Here is a 26,194-nt window from a genome sequence, read left to right as displayed (position 1 = left end):
GGCTCCTGCAGGCCAGCGGCTGGTCCTCACCAGTGGACACCTCGGATTTCTGCTGGGCTGACGTGTGGTGGGTGAGACGGAGCCGGCTGTTGCTGATCTGCAGCTCCAGTCTCCGGGGCTCCTGGGCCAGCAGGGTGGAGAGCAGCAGGCCGTCTGGGTTCCAGGTGCGGAACTGGAAACGCACCGCCAGACCCCCCATAGCGGACGGCGTTGCCGGGAGCGACAGGAAGCTGCTGCTGGAGCTCAGGAAGGTGGTGGCCTCCTGCTGGGACTCTGAGCAGGAGAAGGTCACGTTGCCCTGGAGACGAAGGAACCACAGTCACCTTGCCGCGATCAAGATCAACTTTCAACATATCAGGGTTAATTAAAAATATGATGCAAGCTTTGCTGTTATTAATGACTACAAACACATTCACTGGCCTCCTTTCCAGAGGGAGAGAGAGAGGTGGGTGGGGGCAGAGAGAATGTATGTGTATGTTCATGCTCGTTTGTGTGTGAGGAAGAGAGAGTGGAAGGCAGGGTGCAGAGAAACAGGGAGGAACTAGAGAGTGGTGGTGGGGGAAGGGGGGGCAGGAAGCTGGGTTAAATGTCATTGCCAACCCCACTGTGACTCTCAGAGCAGGACGACTGAGAGCAGAGGATGTGAGGTCCTGGACACCACAAAAGGTCACTGCAGTGCAGGATTGAACACGTCATCGATCCTAGTGATTCAAAGTGCAAACAGTAACTAACGTTGATTAAGCCCTCCATGGGGAATCCAAGATTTTGGCTGAAGGCAAGTGTCCTATGTAGTTCGGAACCATCGATAACTTATTCATGCTAATGCTAGTTTTGTGTTAGCTTCTTGTTGCCAGCATCCATGTGACACTTGCAGTTTGTCAAGCTGCTGTGTTTGCGGCTGTAAACCCAGTGAGCCAGAAGACTCCTCCAAGGCTAGTACTGTATCCACCAGGACGCGTCATCTAAGGTGGCACAATATCTCAACACATCCACTGTAGACGTGGGCCACCTTGAATAATGCAATCTAACCCCAGGAGGGGAGCGAGAGGTAATAATAACCTGACTGTAGAGATCCCTGGATACATTCATCTTTGCATCATCAAGAGCTCATCTCTCTCCAGAGCTAGACCTAAAGTGGACAATACAACTCTGGCCTCTTGGAAGCAGTCACTAAGCGCCACTCCTGGGTCAAGACTAGTTTGTTACGCAACCCCTGCTGTGATTCATTTTGTTTTAGAACGATTATGTGTTGTTAACCTATCACACATCCACACCCACACACACACAAATACACATGCATCCTGTCCCCTGGCATGAATTACTGTGTTAGTGTGCTGCAGCAGAAGCAACACTTAAACCCTATAATGCCTCTATAAAAGAAACACATTCAAGCTCCTACCACGCTGTAGATCTGGGGCTTGCGTCGCTTTGCTAGGTCAATGATGTTGATGCCATTGTAGTAGAGGTTCTCAATGCATCCGTGGAAGTTCTTCCTGAGGAAGGTTCCGGGCTTTCCAGGCAGTGGGATGCCCCCAAAGCTCAGCTAGAGGAGAAGGTTGGGGAAAGGAGCCGTCAGACATAAAGAGAATTCAATCTTCTAATATGGTTTCAGAACAGAAGGTTACACCTTAGGGGCTTCACTAAGATTCCCTGCTAATGATGTTAACATGTCATATTCCACAGTTCCTCAGCAAGTCAGAGGAGGACATCTGGGCAGCTACAGCTTGAGAAGCTAGAAGAGAACCACCTTGTGGTCCACCTTCAGTTCAGTCAGTCTGAGGAGAAAGGAGAACTAACCTCATAGTCCACCTCTAGTGAGTCTCCTTCCCCCTTGGTTCTGAAGTGCTGTGTGTGGGTGTCCACTGTTAAGTTGACCTGCTTGTTGAAGCGCTCGATGAGGACAGAGTGCCAGTGCTGGTCATCCAGAAGACTGCCCAGAGTGACCGCAACACGACCACTGCTGAACCGTAGCCTGGTGTCGTCTGGAAACAAGCACACAAACCTCGTTGAGAACACTGGATACCAGCTGAGCTACTTACTGAACCCTTAACAATTTTAGACCAGCTAGTCAATAGAGCTCAGGTGGAGTGGTCATTGAGAGGGCAAGGACACACACACGCACACGCGTATCCATGCACAGGCACATACATACACTGACAAACACCCAACTAAGCATACACACACAGGCACTGACATTATCTGATACTGGTTTATTTGCTATCACTCTCAGGGCCTCATGGACGTACATTTGCAAACGTAGCGTTATTAGAGCCATGGCCAACCCGCAGATGGCGCATGCTCTGATACTTCAGTTTACGTCGTAATTTACGAAACCTGCAGTTCATCGGGTAATCAGCGCAGCAGTTTTTTTCGCCCACTATACCGTAAATTGCAAGCATTTAAACGGGGAATTGAATGGGCCTCCTTCTCTGTTTTTATCATGGATCAGCCACCAAAGTCAAAACAGCAAAAACAAAGATTTAGTGATAACGAAATAGAGGTGCTTGTTCATGAGGTAACAGCGAATTGAAATATACAAGGCCGGAATTCCACACCGACACAAAAAAATGCTATCTGGACTGAAATGACAAATTCCAGTAGCCCTCCATATTGCATGGCTGCTTGATCTGTAACGCGTAATGATTTCGTTTTCACTCAACTTAAAAAGTGTGATCCTTGTGGCAAAAATCCTTTCAGATCGTCTCTTCGGCCTATGTCTTCCTCTTGCTCGGATTACTGCTGTCATTTCACCAGGAGGCATATGCGAGGGAACCCGTGTGCATCCAGGTTTACACCTGCTTTTAAGAGGAGCAGAATATCACCGCAAAATAGAGGCGCATTTTCACGGGCGTTTTCTGTACATACCGCGGAATACATAATTAGGCACACTTTACGCATCCCCTCCCATCTTTTTTGGGGAAACTCCCACTTTCCCCTTGGCCCTCCCGTGAATGCATATGCATGATACGGAAAAGCACAATTTACAATTTTTTGTTCCTGTGACAAGCAGGCTGCACTTTTACCTCAGTGCGGCATGTTTGTACATACCTCGTCATGGTTTTACGCACAAATTGCAAAACAAATACGCCTGAAGTGGGCGCAAAATGGTAAGTACATGAGGCCCTCAGTCTTTCCATCTTTCTCTTTCTGTCTCTCTCTCCTCTGACACACAGGCACACACTACCCACCAGTCACAGTCCATTAACCAAACTGCTCCCTCAACTCCATGTTAACTGGTCCTCCAGAAGCACCTTCCTTCAACAGCTCCTAGAGGCCGGCCCCCCTGGTGAGAGTCTCACCCAGGTTGAGGTAGAGTGCCAGTCGGCCCCGGTGCAGCTCCAGAGTGATGTAGTCTCCTCTCTGGCCCTCCCCGTGGACCAGCACCCCCTCAGCCTGACCACTCTTGAAGCGCAGGGAGATCACATCCTTCACCGTCGACATGGACTTCTGGTTAAACCGGTACAGCAGAGAGCTTCTGCCATCAAAGTCCGCCACGTACGATTCTAAGTAGGATTGCGAGAGATCAAAGAAATCAATGCATTTCAGAAAATAGCCCAAACACAGCTAGCTGCATTGCCACTGAGCTTTAGGTGTATGCTTGCCTCTACGCCTGGAGTGTAGTTGAAGTAGAGTCCCCTGCTTCTTTGAACTGAATTGGCTGCCACTCACACTTCTGATTGGAACAATGTTCAACTTTTTTTTATATCTTTTCTCACACTTTTCCTCCCTGCCTGACACATGCTGTGTGAAAACCATTCGTATGGCTTTAGATTTGCCAGTCTACGGTTCAAACTGCACGCAGTGCTACAGAACGAAGGGACAATGTTGAATTGCTGTTTTTAAAAGCCAGAATACATTATATTTCCCCAATGTGATTCAGCTGGTGTAGGTAAAACTATCTGAATAAATAATGCAATCTCTAACATGCACCTGTTCTTCTTCCTCAGAGCTCAGGGAGCATGATACAACGAGAGAAACAAGAGAGTCTGCACGAAGCCTGGGGAAAACTGACATGTTTGGCTAAATCGTTCAAATAGCGTTTACATCACATTGTATCAAAGGCATTTCTATGCAAAATTGTTTTACACATTCCCCACAATGTTGAACACACTCACATGGGTAGAAACAATGACAACCAAACACACCCTTTGGTATCTGTAAGTTTTAACTGAATTTAAAACAGAATCTTAACACAAACTATACACTGTATGCTGCAAATGGAAAGACAATGTCACATGTGCTTTTTAGGGGTCTTTTAACTGTCTCTGAAGTTCAAGGAGAATTTTACAGATCAAACTAACTTCAAACTAAAAATATTATGAGTCAGAATCATAGCCTGTAAATATAAATAACCTTTATATACAGTCTATGGTCAGAACAGGGAAGACAAGCCTTCTCTATCTCTGAAATTACCCCTGGTGCCATTTCTTAACTTGAGAATAGAACACGTACATGACTTACACACTTAGCAAAAATTGAAGTGAAGGTAGATGCTCTCTCGTTCTAATAATGACCCACTTTTATGTCTTTTGCGTAATAAAACCTGACATGCTCTGTTTGAAATGTGCTAATTTAGGCCATAAAGGCAACAGTTATGCTAATTATATCGAACTTCTCAATTTTTTATTGATCGTGCCAGAACCATGTCTGGGCCCCTTAAATCATTTACAAGATGTATAAAACCTACCGTTACTAAGAGACACATCTTAGTAATGATGATGATTGCTCCATTAGCAAAATCCATGGGCTTTTCCATAAGTGCATGTCTGTCTTCTTTGACAGACCATGTGATGGTGTTTGGCTCTGGGGTTCTGTTCTTCTGTCTTTCTGTTTGCACTGTAACTGCACTCTGGAGTTTCATTCCATTGGTAAGTTAAAAGCCTTGTCATTCTGCATTTATTAGCACAGTGAACCACCATCCAGCACTGACACAGAGATCATGCTGTGCAGCGCCTGGGCACTATGAAAGCCCTCACTCAGGGATAATTATAACTGTCTTTCACGGGGCAGTAATTCACTGCTGATCCAGTAAGAGCAGAGTGGCAGGCAGAGGCGTCCCATAGACGGCCCTCTTTATTTATTCAGCGTTGGCTTCCCAAGCTGAGCAAGGCTGCTCAGGAACAGGCAGGCCTGATGTTGTCTGTCTCTGTTAGCTGCTGGCATTGGGCTTTGTCAGCACACTGGTACCATAGAGCCTCATCAACAGGAACACGAGCATTGCTCCTCTGGTTGTCCTCCAGCATACAGCCTCTGGACCAAGATGCTACAGAGGAACCAGGACATGCTTCACATGGACAGGCTTGGTGGCTTGGCGCTGATAATGATGGATGTCAGAACACTCCTGCTTGTCTATAGCTCATGTATTCACAAGGCATCTATACACAGCGTCAGCACAAGAGCCCCAGCCTGTTCAGATAATGTTCCAAGAGTGATGGGTGCTGACCTACACTGAGACAACCGTTACATGACGGGTCCCATTTTAATGAAAACAAATGACTGTCATGCTGATGTGGTATGTTATGTGTTTTACATGGTAAGTTAGGACTCTTCAAATGTCTCAAAAGACTGGAAATTCATTAACTACTGAGTTGAGGCTAAGTGCTGTGTAAGGATCTACATGTGCTGGTATAGGGCTAGGTGCTGGGTGGGAATCCTACAGAGGCTAGATGCTGTCTGCTGACTAAGGGGCCTACAGTTACTGGTGTTAGGTAAGGTGCTGGGTAGGGGTCCTACTCGGGGGCTATGACCTGGTTGGGGGTCCTCCAGGGGGGACTCACTGTAAGCACAGCCGTACAGCTCCACCCGAAGCCCCAGCCAGCCGACGGGGTTCCAGTCCAGGGGAACGAAGCGCAGGAAGCGGGTTCTGAGGGAATGGGGGAGCTTGTGGAGGACGACACCGTCAGCGTTCATGTTCCCCACAAACCTCTGCAGATACAGGACAGAGCAGGATGAAGAGAGATTAGTGTTGGTTAAGTGTGAAGAGTTGGGACTACAGTATGATCTCTAATGTATAGTCTCTGCATTTATCTTAAGAGGACCTTGAGAGGCAAAGAAAAGTGCAATGCAGCTTTATTACCTAAAGTGTGTGCATCAAGATGATGAATATGGATGTTTTATGTTTACGGTTATGTTTTATGTTTATGTCTGAGGTTTGTTGTTCGTGAAATATCGAAGTACAGTACATCAAATGAGAAATTGCATCTATGCATACTGTAAATGCTGTACACACACACACACACACACACACACACACGCACACGCACACATATACAGACACAAACACAAACACACAGATCCATAAATATTTGTCTTGTTGTCCCACTGCAGTCTCATTTCATTAGTGTACAATGAAGTCCTCATTGAAGTCCTGTGTTATTACAATATGAATAGCACGGCCCTGGTCAAAGTGCTGTGTTATTACAGTATACATAGCATGGCTGAATTCATTTCCATTTTTTTTCCTTAACACAAGCTATTTAGTATGCTGTTTGAATTAGAAATGCCCTGGAACCATTTACATGATCCAATTTGTCTAATGTTTCTCTATTTATTTCCTTCCCTTCTTGTGTCAGAATCACCTCACTGGCCCTCATGGGTTTTCTTATTTCTTTGTTTTGATTATATACCTGGTACAATGGTTCTATCAGAAACATCCTCTGGTTTTTCTTACTTAGCCGGCCGCATCAGACATGTCTTGTCTCCATTGAATTAAGCTTTATAGCCAAAACTAGCTCCAACACAATCAAGCCAGCTTACCTTGAAAAACACAAGTGAAATAAAAGTGACTTATTATGGATTGTTTAGAAACAGAAAGTCAGTATGGGGTGGCCATTTAGCACGTTGTCTGGCAATGATGTAATTCTGCAGCAATGTTGATGTTGTATTTGGACAATGCTGATGCATCCTCATTAAGATGATGTCTTCTGTGTTGGCAGTGTATTGATCTGAACATTTGGATCAATATGATAAAGTCTGAGTGTCGCAGTGTCACTGGGACCAGATATTTCCTCCTTACGCTCCTTGAGAACAAGCGAAAGGAACCAGGGGACTTCAGATTGACATCTATCGACTTGAGATTCAGTCTACATGTTTGTGCTTAAATAAACTGTCTTAAGTGGTGCATTGTGTTCCAGAGGACAGCATTCACTTCAGTTGTAACTCAACTGTACTGTGACAGGTAATAATGCCAGCTGTTTATTATTTAGCTTTTCCATATATTACACAACACCATAAATATGTGTGATAAATAAAAACACCTTGGATTCAAACATGGTCAAAAACATCCTACATGTGTTCATGGTAATTGCATCACTGGAAACACAACTTTCACATGCGTCACTTAACATATGAACTTGAGGGACCAAGATCCGTGACCTTGACAACTTGATGTACGACAAACTCACCCAGGTGGGAGGAAACCTGCGAGCGAGAAGCTTAACACACTAACCCCCCTTCCCAGTTGTCTTGCATCACGCCACCTCACTCTCTCCAGAGACATGGAGTGTATCGCGTAAAGAGGACAAACCATGTCCCAGAATGCTCCTTGTTATTCCATATCGGAAAAAAAAAGTTGTGACAATACATCCTGGTAATTAGAGTGCGGATGTGATGCCTGAGTCTGAGGACTCAGGCCCGAGGGGGCTCCCAGCTCCCAGATGAACCCAGGGCTCAGGTTAGTCACTGTCCACATGAACAGCTCCCAACCTCACCCTGACTTCATTATTTCTATTTCTGTATCAACTCCTGAATCCTCCCCCCTCTGTCATTAGAGGTCTTTACTGCCCCTCTCCCGTGTGGTCCTCTCTCGAGTCACTGACATCAGCTGAATGACTGCCTGTCCCTGGGTGAAGCAGAGTGCTCTGCTGCTACTGTAGCTGCATGCGTGTGCTGCATTGCTACTGCTGGAGACATAATCAAGCCCAACACACGAGAGGAAACTCATCATGTTGTTGCAGAGCTACCTTACAGCAGGTTATTGATCCAACCCTAGTTGTAACGTAACTAGATTCAACACAACAACCAATAATTGTTAAAATCAAGATGCTAGATTAGTGTTGAAAACCTCCAGGAAAGTATCTACAGATACAGATACAGAGTTGGAGACAGAGGGGAAGAGAGCTTCATAAGAACAAAGAGTAACAGAGAAGAGTAGAGCAGGGTAGTGCAGAGCAGGATAGAGCAGTGTAGAGTATAAAAGAGCAGGAAAAAGTAGAGTACAGCAGGGTAGAGCAGTTTAGAATAGAGAAGTACTTCATAAATAAATGACACAGGGTTAAATATGAAGGGCATTCGGGAGGAAATGACCGGATGTTTGTTATTTTTAATCCCCCCGTAACCCCAACCCTTGACACCTGTTTACGTGTCAAATACAGAGAAAACCTGAGTGCCATGGTTACCAGGCTTATTAGAGAGGCTAAGACAGCAAAGCTTTCCCATGGGGAGGGAAGAGAGGATAGGGCAGGAGTGGAAGGGCCAGCGGTGGGAGAAGGGGGGAGCATGAGAGGGAGGCAGGGGTAAGGACTATGGGGGAGGCAAGGGAGTGCTACTTTCTTCCACTGCATCAGATTTTCCGGTACAGTTGCACATAGGCAAACATCTGAGGAAAATCTATTATTTACTATGTTCAATGAGAGGGAAAACACAGAATAGCACCTGGGATGAGACTTGAGATTGGAGATGATGTCATCACATCTGGTGATCTGCTGCTGCTCTGGTGATGTGTGGTAAAAGGAAATTGAAATACGATCATGATTTTGAATTGAAAGTATGGGAAACACTTCATAATAAGTCAACGCTTTTTTGCATTTACGAAGTGTTGGCTAATAGTTAGTTCATCCTTTATAAAACATTAACAATACATTATTAAATAATTAGCTAAGCTGTTGTGTCAGAGATTCAGGTGGCTGAGCGGTTAGGGCATAGGGCCAGTAATCTGAAGGTTGCCAGTTTGATTCCTGGCTGCTATATAAAGAATGTACTAACTGTTAATGAAGACTATTTGCATGATCTAATCTAAAGTGAAAACTATCTATGCCTTATTAAACAAAATGAGTTGTCTTATTATCTTAACACTTTGTAAATGTCAAAAAGCATTGGATAAAGTGTTACCCAAGTAGGAATATAAAACATGAAAGATGATTGACAAAATAATACTAACCTGCACTCACACAATTTCATTAGGTGTCAATTTTCTATTTCAGTGATTTAAATAATAAATGTATTAATTGTGTACAAATACAATTAAACTAGATTTAAGTTAGATTTAAGATTAGATTTAAGTTTTCTTTTCTTGTAGTTTTTTATTTTACAGTTAGTGAATATACTCAATGACTCATTCATGAGAGCAGAGAGGGAGGTTATATATTGAAGCTAGCTCTAACCCCTACATAGAAGTTTTTCTAGAAATCTTGTCAAGAGCTGCTGGTTTTCTCTGAATACAATATGAATTATAAAAGTAAACTATCTTCACATTGCAGAAACATTGTTGAAACATAGCTGCATAACAGAGACATCCAGTATTTCAGTGAAATAGTGTCAAATACAAACAAACCAATACCCAAATCGTCAATAGATTGTACCTTCCTCATATAATCATACAGTCAAAGCCTTATTCCATGTGGTACTCTGAAGCTAGACTGAAGCTCAATTTTAAAATCCTAATAAAAGTATTTCTCTTGTTTCCCCGGAACTGATTCAAGACATCAGATAGATATTTAACCCACTGAGATCATGCCATTAAGGGCCCATATTGATCACTAAAGAAAACAAATGATTGGGTTTGGTTCTCAGAAGATCCATGAACAATTACAAACTCAACACCCTTTGTCCTTTTCCTGAACAGCTAAATGAGTCACATACTCAATATCAATTAAACCCATGGAAGATCTCCATTGAGCATCAGACCATATGGTCTAAGCCAATCAATCCTCAAATGGGAATAGACTCCATATTGATTACCTACAGGCCGCCCAGGCCACCATGTAATGGAAGATTATGGTGCTGGAATCAAGGGATGAATAGGAGGGAGAGAGTACACATGATCAGACTTCTGGTCATGTGATCCATCGAAATGGAACAGGACCTTGGAGCTGGTCTCCAGGAACTAATGAAAGATGTGTTTGCTTGTGTTTCCCTCCAGCCTAAGGCAGTGTGACATCCACACTGTCACCAGGAAGATGACAGAAGCACACAGGGCTAATGAATCCTGCTGTTTTAGCTTCACCCCAATTTGTATGCAGGGACGTATCTGCTGCAGCTGCACTGGTCTTTCAATGTCTTTGATCCTGGGACTTGGAGAAAATTACCAGCAGCATGTCAATGAATACAATTCTTTTAAAAGGTGCTGTCTGTCTGTCTTTCTATCTTTCTTTCTTTCTTTTTTCTGTCTTTCTGTCTGTCTTTCTTTCTTTCTTTCTGTTGTTATTCTCACCCTCAGCTTCTATTTTCAGCTGTCTGTTTCTGTCTCTATCCGTCTCTTTAAGAGTTCTTTCTCTCAATTCCTATCTCTGATTAAAGAAACAACTTTTTTGTTCTTCTAAAAAGTACCTTGTGCGCCTACATCAAAAGATGTTTTTTTCTGACACCTTTCATGGGGAATTATGATGAGGTTGAACTTCTGAAACCTCAGCAGCTCAAGAGTTTGAACCACAGTGACATTCTTTTCTTATCAAGGACAAAGTCGCTGTATGAAGTAAGACAAAAAGCCCCAAAGACTCCTGGGAGAAACTGTTTAATGGAAAGAACTGACCACTTGAACAACTGAGATATTGGTTGATATCCTCACAATGTCTAACGTTAACATTGTTATGATTATGATTTTGACTGGAGATCCTTTTCATGAATCTCTACATTGAATGCTTTCTGTATATAATATGCTATAAGTATTAATTATATTGTGTCCATTAGCAAAGCATATGGTTATCAAATTCAAGTAATAATTTATTAACAGGTCAGTTAACTGTCAATCTTTTACATTTTTCCAGGTGAATCAGTATGTTACTCCTTGTCACTTACTAGTTCAAGTCCCAAACATAAGCCCAAAAATAAGTTTTTGATGCATGTTAAAATTTCTCAATTCCTCCATGGTTTCCTACTGTTCTTTCAGCACAATAAGTCTACCATAAAGTAAACACAGGTCCTGCAAAGTCAAGAGAAGCTACAAGCAGACCATGTCCTTGAACATGAACCATTGACATGACATCCTTCAAATCTTCCCAGTGTCCCAAATCCATATATTTGGTGTAAGATAATAACTGGGCTGAAAGCACTCAAAAAGTCTTGTGCACTTTGCAAACCACTCAAAAGAGTATCAAAGTTGGCCTGGCGCTAAGTAACAAGTGAGAGGTGAGGAGTGAAGTCAGCGTCAAGGTTACTGGAGTCTGACAGAACAAAGACCACCACGCTGGATCCAATGGTGGCTCCACCTCCATCAATGCAGTAAGGAATACTGGAATGGCTGTTCACTGCAGCAGGGCTTTCAGTCAGTCAGGCCCTTTAAGTGGAGTGCACTTAAACCTTCCAGCTATGTGTAGCAATATGCAGCTGTTGCCTCTGTGGTCTTCCATTCAGTGGACTGTTTGGCTGAGGAATGATCAGGAGCAAGACCGATATTTGTCCGTGCATAAAATGTGTGTCCATGCACAGATGATATTTTGTTATCGGATTACTTTATGTTTGTGTGAGTCAGTCACGGCAAATGTGGACATTCAGAGATGAGCTTTGGCGTTGCTCTCAGCACTTCACAACTTGAAATAAATACCATTGTTTCCATAGTCCATCCTATACTCCAAGTTTTTAAAGATATACTGTATGAATATGATTATCGTAATTATCATGTGATTCACTCTGTGTTAGAGTCATGAATAAAAGGCTCTTAGCTAAAACCCCTGATCTGAAAGAATTTCTAAAAGATAGCAAAGTGCAAGAATTCAACATTCTTGATCATCTCCTATCTCTCCCCAACAATATCTCTGAAAAGAAGAGAATACTTGAAAGCATTGCTTACAACTGCCGAGGGGAGATAGAGCTGAGAAGCAAAGAGGTCTTATTTAGCAATGTCATTTTCCAGCTTGATTCAGATCTTTAGTACAGCTAAACATCACATTCAGCATTTAGTAGGTGGGAGCTGACAGGCAGGAAGAGAAGTCTGTCCCTTAAGATGCCCATCTTTATTCTCCTGTCTGCTTCTGAAATAAGTGTTTATGAAGCTTGTTTGAGGTATGTACTTTCGGGGATTAACATAACTGACAGAGCGTTTCTTCTACTAGTTCATAACTTTAAACGCTATTCTGCATTGATATCAGATGTGTTCAGACTACTGTGTGATATTGTTACAGGTTAAAACCTAAATGAACAAGTCTGGGAAATCTGAGCTTGTATTACGGTCCATGATCATGCAGCACGTAGCAGCACCATACAGTTGACACCGATCCCCCCAAACAAGACTCACCCCAACTCCGTGGTCCTGCCGGTACTGCTGCCAGGCCCGGCCCGTGTCACTGTAGAGAAGCAGGAAGCTGCTGAGCCAGTCAGAGCTGCCGTAGCGCCCTTGTGTGGCCACGGCTGTCACTTCCATCCTGTCTCTCAGATCCACCTGCAGCCAGGGCTGCCTGTCCAGCACCAGGGGAGACCAGCCTCCCGCTCCTGGGGAGAGCACAGAGGAGAGAGTCACGGGACAGAAATGTTGAGAGGAGAGAGAATAGGTGAGAAAGAGAGAGAGAGATGAAAGAAGATAGAGGTAGTAAGAGGTAAGAGAGAGACCGAGAGAGTCGGGAGGAGAGAAAGAAAAAGAGTGACCAAGAAAGAGAGAGATCGTGAGCCAGAAAGCCAAACTTGCTGACTGAGCTGTCATAGGTGTCACTCGACATGAAAATACAGAAGGCTACACGCGCACCACAAACAGATGGCGAACAGTACTTTCAGCATGTGCTTTAAGAATAGAGGGTGAGGGGAATACAGAGAGTGAGGACAGCTGTGTTTGATCACAGAGATAGTTATGCTGTACAGTGACTTGTACACATGGGGATACCATGGATGAACTCTGAGCTAGCATGGGGAACTGAACTGCGTTGTTGACATTGAGGTTTATAAATAAATCAGTTTATAAATAAATGAAATTATTTATAAATCCGTTTTCTATTTCTGGGCTGGATGGGATTATAGTGGATTTATTGCGATGGTTCCCTATATTGATCTGACCTTTCTTGCCAAAGTCTGCAGATGGGCATCTTTACATGTTTTGTGAACTTTTTATCCATCATAAGTCAACATAATTAGTAAAAAAATACTATTCTCCAAACTTGACTTTGAGTGTGAGGACACAATAAGTCGTCAGTGATGGTGTCTGTTCATCTGCTCCCACAGCCTGGTTTTTCCTGTCTGTACTTTGTATGTATGATCTCTTTATCTGTGATCCACACATGGATTATCTTTCACGTTTTAGATATCTTCTGTTGGTCAAGAGTTAAAAGCATCAAGATAACAGAACGAAACAAAAACAGCTTTTATTCTGGTCTGACATTCAAGTTGCTATTCAAGCTGTTATATAGAAATATTTTAGGAGAAAATACAGTTGGGGTGTTGTCCTGATAACCTATAGCCTATTGACTTTGCTTCCAAGATAAACTTGCCGAGGCAGACATGCCGAAAGACAAAGATTAATGGTCGGTAGTGTTGGTGTGTTACATTGCATGCACTTAATCATGTTCCTCAACACACTGTCATGATCTCATGTTAGATTTCTACAGATCATGCAAGGCGACATGGAAGAAACAGAGTGTAGATATTGAGACATAATGTATCATGTGCTCCATGAAGATGTGTGTGTAACCCCACAAGCTCCCCAGCTATCAGGCTGGAGAAACAGGTCAGCTCTGGCAGGAAGGTTCATTACTCAGCCGCTGTGGGCTGGGACACAACACCATGGGAGCAGATGAGTGCAGAATATCAAACCAGAGTCTCCACCACGGAGGAAGCATCGTTTACGGAGCCCCCCAGGGAGCAGCATCGTGCTGTTGTTACAGGCACCCGTAGCGGAGGTTGGCCACCGCTAAGAATAACCTGAGATACAGTTAGGATATGATAGACGTGCAAAATGTGTTTGTGGCATATCAAATATGTATGAGAATGTCTATATTTGATTGTTGCATATTTATGAAGATGTCACAGGTGGACACACTCATAAATCAACTAGTCTGAAAACATTTTACGCCAGTCCATATTAAAAATACACTCGGAAAACAACACAAGATTCACAGCAAGTGTGTAATCAAAAACAGGTGTTGAATTCTAGCTATAATAGGTGGCAACACCTTTTTACAACCAAGTCAAATCTTGAATGACACCATTTTAATATACACTATCTTTTGATCAAACATGCGTGGTTGATTGGTATGGATTACGGAACAAATATATTTTTAAATACCTCTATCTGAGTATTGAACAGTTCTGAGTGAGATTTAGAAGCTCATTGACAGAGCTAAAGTCTTGATGTTTATTCTGGAGCGAACATAAAGCTAGGACTGGTGTTTGGCCAGACTTTGCAACTGTAGCTAACCCAGCAATACTGGTGGCACATTCCGATTGGTAGCACAATATGATAGGACACTGGTTAATGTCTTCAACATCAACTGAATGTCCCAAGTCACATGACCCAGTTTTGCTAGTAAGTTGAAAAACCTACTAGTTTTCCTATTCGGACATCTCTGGAAACCAAGGTGGAAGCCTCAAGATTTCACCAAACACAGGTAATCTACAGTCAACTGCACGTGAGGATAATGCAAGAATGTTGATAACAACAACCGAGAGAGTGTTGTGTCTAACTGTACTTACCATCTCGCCTGTTAAGCTTGGCATACTGAGGGCCAGTGCTGAGAGAGGACTGGGTGGAGCTCTGAAAGGACAATGGAGGCAACGTGGACACCAACGGGCTGTCGCAGTTATCTGGAGGGAACAAAACAGCACCAGCATCAGGTTAATGACTTCCTCCGGGCTCAGTTGACCTTAAGTGTTCATTGAATCTTTCAGTTATTGCACTGTCCTATGAGCAGAGTTATGCAATATTGTAGTTGAGATAATGTTACTGTGTACAAACACAGCTCATTCCTTGGCTCTAACCACTGAGGTATAAGCTACTGTTAGAACTGTGCACTTCTGGTCCTTGATTATCTGCAGCACATAGGGACAGACCCTTGAGTTGCTTTGAATAAAAGTATCTGCTAAATTCATTACATTTAAATGGCAATTTCCTGTATTTGTGAGATGACTAGTTATTACCATATATTTAATATGTCATTAAACTCCAAAAAAACATTTACACATCTTGTAAGTGACAATGTATGATATACCACATATTCATTATGCAATACTGATCCCAATGTGTAAATCTTATTTTGTGTAATCCCCTTGAGTATCATACTCTGCCTCCCGCGAATGATTGATGACTATCAAGTGAGAGTTTACTGCCTGCAATACCTGACAAATTACATCATACAGTGTGGGGACAGACGTGGAAGCCAACTCATTACACTGCAATGACACCGGAAACAGTGTAATAAATGGGTGGGAGTCAGGGATGAACCTGGACACAGCCTCTCAAAGTCACTCATGTGCCGATGGAATACTCCGTCTTGTAACCTTTTCTTCAGGTTTTATCAAGCCAGGCTATTCTTTGTGCAGTGGGATATGTGGTCTAATTACCTTCTTTGTAATCAGTCAATGTGACTTTTATGATGGAGCACCGCAGTAAAAGTTTGTTTTCTCACTCTCATCGTCTATGTGACAGGAATGAAAGGAAATAAACTAATCTCTTTCCGAGAGATTAGTCATGTGTGTCATACATCATCGATTTGAACCAGATAATATAGAATTTTGAATATTCTGAGTCTCCACATTTTATTGTACACATCTTATTGTGCTCTGCAGTATATTACAGCATGGTTCATCTCCCGAGGAATGTTCTACTCTAAGGATTGGGTTATGCAGAATCAGAGCCCTTGAAATGACCGACAACAAACTGCTCTGCAAGTGTTTGAAGCGATCCGTCTGTGTCCGAAGGGGATACCCGTCTCTTTAATCTGCCACTGTGGGACAGAGTCATTTTCAGTTCTAAACAAAACAACAAGCAATCGTTGTTCGGATAAAAGACCACAAATAGTTTTTCTTCTTTTGCTGCTTGCAGTTTGCCCTTACTCGTCACTTGACACATACATTTATTTACTTGGAGCAGTGTCAAGAAAACCAAAGGGACAAACCATTAGTATGCTGTATTATTCAATTGTGGCTTCAAAGCATCTGTGTCGCATTCACTTTGCTAAAGGGATTTTCTCAGGCACATATCACACATTCTTGTGCTGTCTGTCAAAAGTTTTCATTATTTCAGTGCTAGTCCAGCCCCATGCATTTTCTGTGGTCAGCCCTGGTCTCACTGGGTAAGTATTGGAAATGGACAGAGTAAAAAAGATTTCCCAATTCTCATTCTCCACAGAAGAAGGTTCCTGTTCCTACACATGCATAATTTCTATTTCATAACCTTAGACTCTCCCTGGCACTCTATTCCTCCCTCCCACTCACGTCTAAGCTTCTTGATATTTTTTCTTCTCTCTCTCCCCCTGATGCTGTTTCTCCACACTTGCCCGCCTCCACCTCCCTGTCTCTCTCCCCTCCTCATTAGAGAGCACTTCTTCCTCATCTCCGGCGCTGTGTGATTGCCGGGGACAGGTTTCTCCCTCGTCAGCTGGACAGAGAATGAGCTCCAAACTGCAGACCTGTCACTGACCCCTCCTTCCTCTCTTCCTCTTGACAGTCCTGGACACATCCCACAGGGCATCTGCAGGTGAACAGTGGCGTTCCCAGCGTCCGCTGAGAGGCTAGCCTCACGCCAGCCTCACCCTGGCCTCACCCCTGCATGCATTTTTACTGAATGATTTGACAAGCAAGAGCACATGGGGAACAGTGTTCTGAAATTAAGGTCGACGTGATTCCCCAGATGTCCGCCCCATGGCTACGCCCGTTGCTGTGACTGGTGTGGTTAAATACATAGCAAAACAGGCTCAGGAAAATGAGCATGCCTACATTCCCAATGGGTGCTAGTTTTAGTTTCCCCGCCTTAAGCTGATTATTCAGCTAATTAACCTTTTAGAAGCTGTTCATTGAGCCTGACATCAGAAAACGATGGCCAGGGGTTTATGAATCGATCTCTACCAACACAGAGTGACAGCTGGGAGAAGGGGGGATGGCGATGAAAGAGGTAAGAAAAGGGTAGAAGGTGGAAAGGGCAGGAGGTGGAGAGATGTCTGTAGCCTGTGGAGATCTCTAGTTATTTCTCAGTGTGAGTGTTTCCGAGGCACATCAGAGGAGATACCATTTACACACCAGTCGAGACAAGTTCTAACCCTGGAAAAAGGCTTTACATTTTCTGTACAAAAAGGATAAGAAAAACAGGTTGAAAGTGAGGTTTGGACTCTAAGCTCTGAGGCGGTGTGGACAGAGAATTATATGATACCCTGCCTTAATCTTACTATGGGGGCACTAAGTACCTAAAGGAATGGACAGTAGGCTGAAATCCGCTCAGAAACATACAGGATGTTGAATCACTTGGATGTGTCCTTAAGCTCTTAGCGTTTTTTGAGAGAGAAACTTTCAACCTTTCACACAGATGGAAAGAGGGGAAGACGTCTGTAAAGATTGAAGAAGCTGTCTTTCCTCTTTCTTTTGTTTTGTTTACTGCATCATATTCATTGGTTCTTGTCCTTCTGGATTTCAAAAACTGCCCTTGGTGAATGATATGCGTGCATCTAGGTTTGCTTCAAGTGTAGCTGGACTACTCAGTCCTTGAAAGAAAGTAGAGCTTAAAATGGAGTTCAATGAATCTAAGTAGTAGGTGTTTTTATCTTCATATTGTGCTGAGACTGCTCACATGGAAGCCAGATGCAGTCCATCCTTCAACCAATTTCTACAAAAGTATGTGCACAAGCAGGCCTTTAATGTATTGTTGTCCCATTTTCTAACCTAATGGTTCTGTCTATGCAAACTGCAATTGTTAAACATATAAGAGTACAGCAGTTTGTGGCATGAAAAGAAAGAAGAAACCTGTTTCGAAATACAGAAGTTTAGAGTCAGGACTAAAGCCGGTTAAGGTTGAGGTTAGAACTAAAACAAGATCTAGGGGTAAATAAAGGGATAACATCCACCTCCTCTCTCATTCTGGTTCATTTGGTCTTATTATAGCTTGTCATCACTACTACTGTCGGATGACTCTGACGGAGGTGTCCTGGACCATAAACCTTTGGCAAAAGCAATCAGCATCAAGCCTACAGTTTTAACAGTAGCCTACACAAAGGGACTTTTTGAATCACACATTTTGTTTTATTCGTTAATGGGGTTTTTTATGTGAGAGGCAAAAAATGTCAAACCAAAAGTCAATCATACGGTGACACCCACTAAATGTATGAATCATGTTCCCTCTCATCAACACATTCAGTCTCCCTCCTCTTCTTCTGGTCGGCATTCCGACTGTCCTCACGCGTTCCACCCAGGCAGTCTTTCACTTTCATTACCACCATTAAAATGACTAATTGTCACCTCTCACAGTAGCATCAGGTACAGTCCTATGGTAATTAAAAAGCACCACCTGCCACATGTGTGGTGCCACAATGCACTGGGATAAAAAAAACTACAACAATGAAATTGATTGTGTTTCCAAGTCAACATTTTTTTTACATTCTCCTTTTAAATCCATTGGTTACAATGTAATCTTGGTTGTTATTGGATAGAGGTGTGCCTGTGTATGTGAGGATTCAAACACCCATTCTACACAAACCAACAACTAGAGCATGGGCCTATAAGAAAATTATAAGTCCTGTTAATAGAAACAAACATGAAAAAAATAAGATGTTCATGAAACACTGTGACTGTGTATAGTTACTTTTTCCTTTCTTTAAGAATAGACTTCTAACTTTGCTCCCACTACCAGGTAATATGAATCATTAGTCAAAGAAATGTTAAAAGAAAAGAAGAGAAAATCTACTTTGTGATGGTTAAAAAAGGGAGATCACCACGGAGCTCCTCTGAAGAAAGTTGACTCTTGGAAGACCATCAGCCTTGTTTGAAATCCTAGACCTACTTTGTAGACCTTTCCTCCCGAGGTCTTGGCTTCTGCTGAACAGTGACTCTTTAGTAGAAAACACACAGGAATTCGCTGACATCGTTTTTGACAGCTTTTGATAGAGCTGAAAATATATATAAACATATATTTTAAAGCCAACTCCAGAGTTTTTTTTATCTCCACTACTGTGTGTGTGTTCGCAATTTAGTTTTCACTACATTCGTTTTCTGATCATATGTTATTCACATACTATATTAAACGCTTCTGGCTGGGGATTGAAGATGACATTTCCTGGCCTTTCTGACAACACATTCTTGTTCAGATAACCTATTCTCTTCTACCAATGCATTAGTACCTCTCACAAGAATCGATGGCCTTGAAAGCAAAAACACAAAAATGATACAGATAATTGAACATAAATATTTACACTGAGGAATTCTCGGTCATGCAGGCCATTGCTGACTGTATTTAATGAAACTGATTTCCATTGTAATATACCTAAACATTCCCCCCTTTTTCACCCTTGTATCAGGGGATCTACTCACTCAAAAAAACAACCCATCCCATCTCGCATTTTGATATGAAGATATATGAATAGATAAGTAAACAGCTTCTTGACAATTGCACACCATACAGCTCATTATGCTCTGTACAAATGTAATTTTATATTCCAAGAACCTAACCACTATCTGCAATGTTATTTACCAACCAGTCACAATAGTGTATCTGCTGGGTATCATACCTTGTCCTGAGTCAATGAGAGCTTAAATCCAATCAAACTATATCTACACCACTTAAATCCTGAGATACATTTTCTTGACTGTTTCATCAAATCGCCCACAGGCTTTCATTAGCCTATTACCTGTTTTCTGAGGCATGAAAAACAGCTAGGGATTAACACCTTAAAAAAGGGTAATGAGTTGTTCATGGTAAAAGAGCTCATTAAAGCTCTACCAACAAGACTCCATTAAGTATGTAGTCTTTATCATGGATAGGGATTAGTGTACGATAGTAGAAAATAAATACAAGTCATAATTCACTGAAAATGTAGACTATGTGTGGTAAGGGCATGCCAAGTGGGAAAAGGGAGTCAGATGGCTGAGCGGTTAGAGAATTGTGCTATTAATCAGAAGGTTGCCGGTTCGAGTCTCGGCCATGACAAATGATGTTGTGTCAATGCACTTCACCCAACTTGCCTCAGGGGAGAATGTCCCTGTACTTACATGTATTCATTTAGCAGACGCTTTTACTTACTGTAAGTCGCTCTGGATAAGAGCGTCTGCTAAATGACTAAATGTAAAAACACAAGGCATTTTGTTTGTAGGTCTAAAGTAGCACACCTGTACTCTTACTCATTCCCCCCCCCCCACACACACACACACACAAGCACACACATACATGCATGTACACACACATGTTCTAATCTAGTGAGATTAGAGGCCTTCCAACAGGCAGGAGATTAAGAGGCCAGTGATCTGAGCGTCCTCTTCCCCTGATCCAGCCCTGCCAGGACAAGAAGAGCAGTGAGGTGGGGTGGAGCTCCTCCACTTACTGCAAGAGCAGGCTTTGTTGATGCCGATGAGCAGAGCTGTGTGTGTGAGTGAGCGCGGCAAAGTGTATGTGCATGTACGTGTGTGTTTGTGAAAAGCAACTAAGGACAATGAGGACATAATAGGAACTGTTAGCAGCTTGATTACAATGACTACTGTACTCTCTCCATTAGAGATCCATTCAGTCTTCTTTGTTACAAGAGGCTTCATGTTTTATGGATATGATCCTCTCTCAGTTGGAGGCCCGCTGATAACATTCCCCTTCACAAAAGCTAACTAGCTGTCTGCTAGACATTCTGCCACGGTACGCCATGTTGAAGAATGACGGCTTCTGCCTGTTTTTGGCCTACTGGATCTCCTCTGACCTGATTTGACTGCACACAGATCACTCGCCAGCAGATGTCTCTTCTGTCGAGTGGTTCAAGCTGCTATCTAAGACCCAAATAAGGACGGGAAGTGAGATATCTGCCAATGTACATTACGTACATCACAGCTCTAGAGCAAATTTACTCTGAAGGGATTTCATGTGGACTCTCTCTCTTCAGTCTGCGCTGCAGGCTGTTTGCTCTTCCTCCCTTCTTATCTCACCTCTCTCTCTCTCTCTCTCTCTCTCTCTCTCTCTCTCTTTCTTGCAGCCAGAACCTCTCCTTCTCCCTCCCTACTCTTAGAGATAGACAGAGAGACCGAATGATAGCAAATCTTTGACCTCTCCCCTCATAAATACCTCAAAATCTAAAAACAGATAAGTATACTTTCCCTACAATTAGGTTACACATCATATATGACTTGAAGTCAATTATTGAACGTACGCCCAATGGATCCAAACATGTAATCTTTCCACTTTTATTTATCAGTGGGTGATAACATGTTATGAACACAGCTTGAACATTTTCATATCAGCCAGCTCAACATGTGTGCAGGAACACGTTTAAACACTTCAGTTCCACCCCTGTGGCGCAAGTCATCGGGCTGGAATAGAGGAGGCCCCGACTGAAGCCGTGACTCAGCGTAAAACAGTTGGTGGTCGTATAATTACATTTCCCTGTGGTCAGCACGTTAGGACTGATGCTGCTAGCACTAGCGGCACCAAGCCATGAGGGAAGATTTTAGGCACCAGAGCTCTCCCTGTCTTTCTCTCTGTCCTTCTCTCTTCTATATCTTTCTTTCTATGTATTTGTCTCTAAATCTTTCTCTCTCTCTCTCTACTGCTTTCTGTTTCTCATTTTCTGAGTGTTCTCCAACTGCTGTTAAAGACCAGGAAAAAAAAGTAAATTAAAAGTTCCTTACCTTCCCTCAGTGGATACAGACAAGTGAGCAAGATTATCAGAGTGGGGGAGTAGAGGGGGGACTGGGGTGACATAATCGCTTACAACACACTGACAAGACAGGTGGGTGACTGAGGGAGATTTTCTCCCAAAGTGTTAGAGAATTATCCACTGAAATGTGACACACTTTGCATGTAAGCACTTTTCGCCCTGACAGGTATGAGGATGGGTGCATACTCAAATCAAGTGCCGTCTCCTAAGATGCGAGCCCATGGTATTTCTGTCTCCGAGATATGTACTGATAAATCCTGAAGGTTCTCATCCTAAAATAAGCTTAGAGAGGACTGTGTCAAGACAAGGGCTCTTCCCAGTTCAGGTGTTGGGTTTGGAACTCCCCATAATAAAGTCGACCCAAAGTGAAGGGCATGAAGGCTGAGGCTTTGGAGGTGTGTGCTGAATATCAAACAGCAACACAGTCAGCAACAACTCCATAAATCATGAAGGTACACTAGCATATTACTGCTGAGGGGGAGTCAAAGGGGGATGCTCTACCTTCCTTTCTTGCTAGGTTTCTGCTGGTAGAGGGTAGAGGGAAACAATTATTGTTTCTTATGTTCTAACCGGGCTATTGGATTCATGGGGGATGTATTCTAGAAATGTACATCAATAAGACAAAGCAGGGATAGGCATTCTGTGTTCCTGCCCATACAATGGAGCAAATATTTTTCAAACTATATGTATGTGGGATTTATATGTACAGTTTGAAGTCAATATTTCCGTAAAGATCTTAAACTAAATGTATGTATTTTAGAGCCATGCACACACTATTTACTATTAGAATCTAAAAGAAATTGGAATTCCAATTAGTTTATTTAATTACTTTTATAGAACATTTTAAATATGCTGACTCATTTATGATTTATATTTGATAACTTTATGGTTCAGAAACCATATTCTGGAATTCTGGAACCCCTAACAAAGAACAAAATGTGCCATATCTTTTGAGAGTGCTTCTCAGCAGATTGGCAGGAATTACTGCTAATTAGCAAGTATCTCAGACACCAAACAAACAAGTGTTGCCCTACAATGACACCAGACTCGTTTATGATAACAAATCGCCCTATATTCCAATAGATTGCTTATGTTGTCTCCTTGGACTGAGGCACATTCAACTCTTCGTTCAAACACCTTTGTCTGTCTATGGCACTCATCTTTGTGTTTGAGTCAATACAAACACACAACATTTCTTGACTGCGAAGGATTTGTAGAATTTCTGTTCATATACTTTTTCCTTCTCCATGCCCTGCCAGAGATAACGAGTACAAATCCAAAGTGATGGTTCCAATCATATTTGACACTGCAGGAACTCCTTTCTCACATGGACTAAGAAACTCCTTTAGAGATTGACACTGGATTCCAATTGGTTGTTTTGGCTGCTAGACTGACAGGAAGTGAGTTTGCCATGGTGACTAGCCTTTTAGCCTGTCCTTCAGTACACATTAGACTGGAAAGGGACCCCTACTGGAGACAATTTATTTAAATTGGGTTCATATAGTACACTTATTGTCTGATGCATGCCAATGCTATCAAGACTTCTTTACACAATTCCATTGTTAAATAAAGTGCACTTTTGGGCAAATGTGCACAATGTTATCTAAGGTCTACTGTATACACAGCAGTCTTATCATCAATATTAGCTTGCCGTCAAATGCCACAGTCTCCACTGGTGCCACAAAGTCAAATAGATTTTCATTTTTGCACCAGCGACATCATCTCTCTAAATTAATTGCTTCAGATCATATTTCCAGAGCTTTGTTTGTGAGTGGGGGGGGGGGGGTGTGTGTCTGTATATGTGTGGTTGTTTGTATTTGCGTGTTACAGAGCTTTGTCTGTGTGTATGTGTGTGTGGCATTTTGACCCTCTTTAATAAAATTGAAATGAGATTTTCTTTAAAAGAAATTAATTTCTCACATCAAAGGAGAGGGATATGTTTGTGTGTGGTGATTACTGTCAACTGAACGCACAGCTCTGAAGTTGATGAAAGCAAGTTGTTTCCTTCACAGGCCACCATGATTTCCTCATAATAGGTTATCAGATGAGGAAACAGGACTAATGAGAAAACAGAGACCTAGGGTGCCTTGAACGGCACTGGCCTTAGGCCTTGTTTGCGGCAAATAAGATGATGTGGTTTCCTCTCTTTACTATAGACACCAGACAACCCCACAGAAATGGAGACGGAGGGTTATTGAGGGGAAAAAGAAAAATATTTACCACAGGGATGTTTGCACTGACAATTCTGGACTACGGTTAATTATTATTTGTGGCTGCCCAAAGTTTGGATGCAGAACACCTTCACATCTGTGGCTTCAGTCAAACTCTGTTAACTCAAATTATAGTTTTCTACTAAAGAGGAGTCCAGTGCTGATTGCAATGGATTCAAAGCATTGAGCCATAAGCTGTCTTAGTAAAGAAACAACAGCAGCATCAACAAAGCTAAATTTGTTCCAGATTTTATCCAAAGAACGCCTTTGAATTAAAATTCCATCTCACTGCTGTTGTAGGGCTTTCTTTCAAGCCAATAGCCGTAATCAACCACACAAAAGAAGAGCCAAACTGCATTTACTTAAGACGTCCTGTCAGAAACAGAGGCCCTCAGACAAGGAGCTGTCTGGGAAGGAAAACATGCCATGAATCCAGCAGGAACGAGGCTGTTTAAAGGTGCAGGTTGTATCCACCACATTTGTGTTTGTATAGGATTTAGATCAAACCCTTTGGATAAAGCCAGCTCCTTTTTCATTGCCAGCTGTATCGCTGCCCTGTCCTCAGCTTCTTGCCAATGCAAACATTTTGATACCCCCTGAGCCTGACCGGGGCGTATTATAATCTGTACTATCTCTGATCTTGGCAGAGGGGCGGCTATGCCCATGAAGACTTTCCCGATCCAAGAAGTGATAAGGCTTTATCACAATGTCCTCCTCAAGAGCAGGTCAAATGCTGAAATGCCTCATTGATGGGTTTTGAGCGGGAGGAAGGGGAAATTGGGTGGTGTAGGTGGGGCGGGTGCTTATTTGTAATTACCAAACACCTCTGAGATGCCATTCTAAATAAATGATGGTGACACTCTGTCCTCGTCAACATCCTCCAGCACTTTAATTAATCTCATCAGTCTTAACTTATGGGGAAATAGACCGGGGGCAAAATTGCATTTCTGGAGGGCAGTTAGAATCTTAGGAAAGTTACTAGATATGTCCACTGGTGAATCGAGCCCACTCCATGGCCTAAATTAGGCTGGTGGAAAGTCTTAGAAGAAATTATTGTCATGTCTTTTCCATTTTCCTCCTCACACCTTTCAAGGTCAGTTCTGCTCAAAGTGCCCGCAGTGTGAAATGTTCAATCTACGATGAAGATATTAATTTACATTTAATAGGGCTTCAAAGGTTGACAGGCAATATCAGACTATTCTGGTATGTGTATGTGTGTATGTGTCCATAAGTGTGAATTGCATGTCTGTGTATCCTTCTTGTTTTTAAAAATCCCTTTTTGACGAGAGTGTGCGTTGTCAAGACCCTTTTCCCTGTGGCATTGACAGGATCTGGAACAATATGTTAAAGCCAGGCCCAGGGGAAGTATGTCACCGGTTCTGCTTTCACTGGGAGCTTTTGTAATGGAAACCCCCTACTGTTTCCTGCCCAAGGCAACCTTCAAATTCACACTCTCCCTCCCAGCAGGCACTCACCATTTAAAACGCTTTGCATGCTTGACCTCATAAAAAAGTTGAAGTAAAAGACTTTATCACACTAATGCTCTGGTCAAAAGTCCACAATCCCCCACAGAGTTGGGAATGTATTAGGAATGTGAAATTAGGCAGGTCTGCCGGACCTGAAATAAAATATTCTGTTAAAAAGGGAGGGGAAGATATGAAGATGCAAATGTAGGACTGATTTATGTAGATCCACCTGTCAGCAGCCGTAGTGCTCAGCTCCTGACAGGTGGAACCTCTGATTTTAAAACAGGCTCCTTAAACAATGGTCCTGTTTATCCTGCGTTTTCACATTTAATCCGGTCCAGTTGTACATCCTCATATGTTCAAATCCACTCTTGGTGTCCCAAAGATACAGTATCTACCCAGCTGTCTTACTGCCATTCCTGGTACCTCAGAACTGTTTTGGCACTCCCTTTAAATGTGAAGTTCTCTTTTTTCAGATCTGGCTGTTGAGACTGTAATGTGTGTACCATCATCTTCGTCTACTATGGTTGGATGAAGCAAGCACCAGACT

At 42.6% G+C, this 26,194-nt stretch overlaps 1 protein-coding gene across 1 annotated transcript in view; it reads right to left on the bottom strand.

Annotated features, from left to right (window-relative positions):
* The window catches only part of LOC146234291 (contactin-associated protein-like 5), a 43,756-nt gene extending 21,744 nt beyond the window's left edge, over positions 1-22,012 (bottom strand). The window contains exons 1-8 of the mRNA XM_084688498.1: positions 21,940-22,012; positions 14,830-14,940; positions 12,449-12,642; positions 5,778-5,925; positions 3,300-3,503; positions 1,798-1,982; positions 1,400-1,543; positions 31-298 (exon numbers count right to left, since the gene is read on the bottom strand). Of these exons, the coding sequence (XP_084544624.1) occupies positions 31-298; positions 1,400-1,543; positions 1,798-1,982; positions 3,300-3,503; positions 5,778-5,925; positions 12,449-12,642; positions 14,830-14,940; positions 21,940-22,012 (1,327 nt within the window). The remainder of the gene's footprint in view (positions 1-30; positions 299-1,399; positions 1,544-1,797; positions 1,983-3,299; positions 3,504-5,777; positions 5,926-12,448; positions 12,643-14,829; positions 14,941-21,939) is intronic.
* Positions 22,013-26,194: the final 4,182 nt, after the last annotated feature.

The sequence above is a fragment of the Hypomesus nipponensis genome, chromosome 23 (assembly GCF_054491055.1).
Source record: "Hypomesus nipponensis isolate SF chromosome 23, ASM5449105v1, whole genome shotgun sequence".
Classification (NCBI taxonomy): domain Eukaryota; kingdom Metazoa; phylum Chordata; class Actinopteri; order Osmeriformes; family Osmeridae; genus Hypomesus; species Hypomesus nipponensis.
This window is presented reverse-complemented; position numbering and strand designations above follow the sequence as displayed.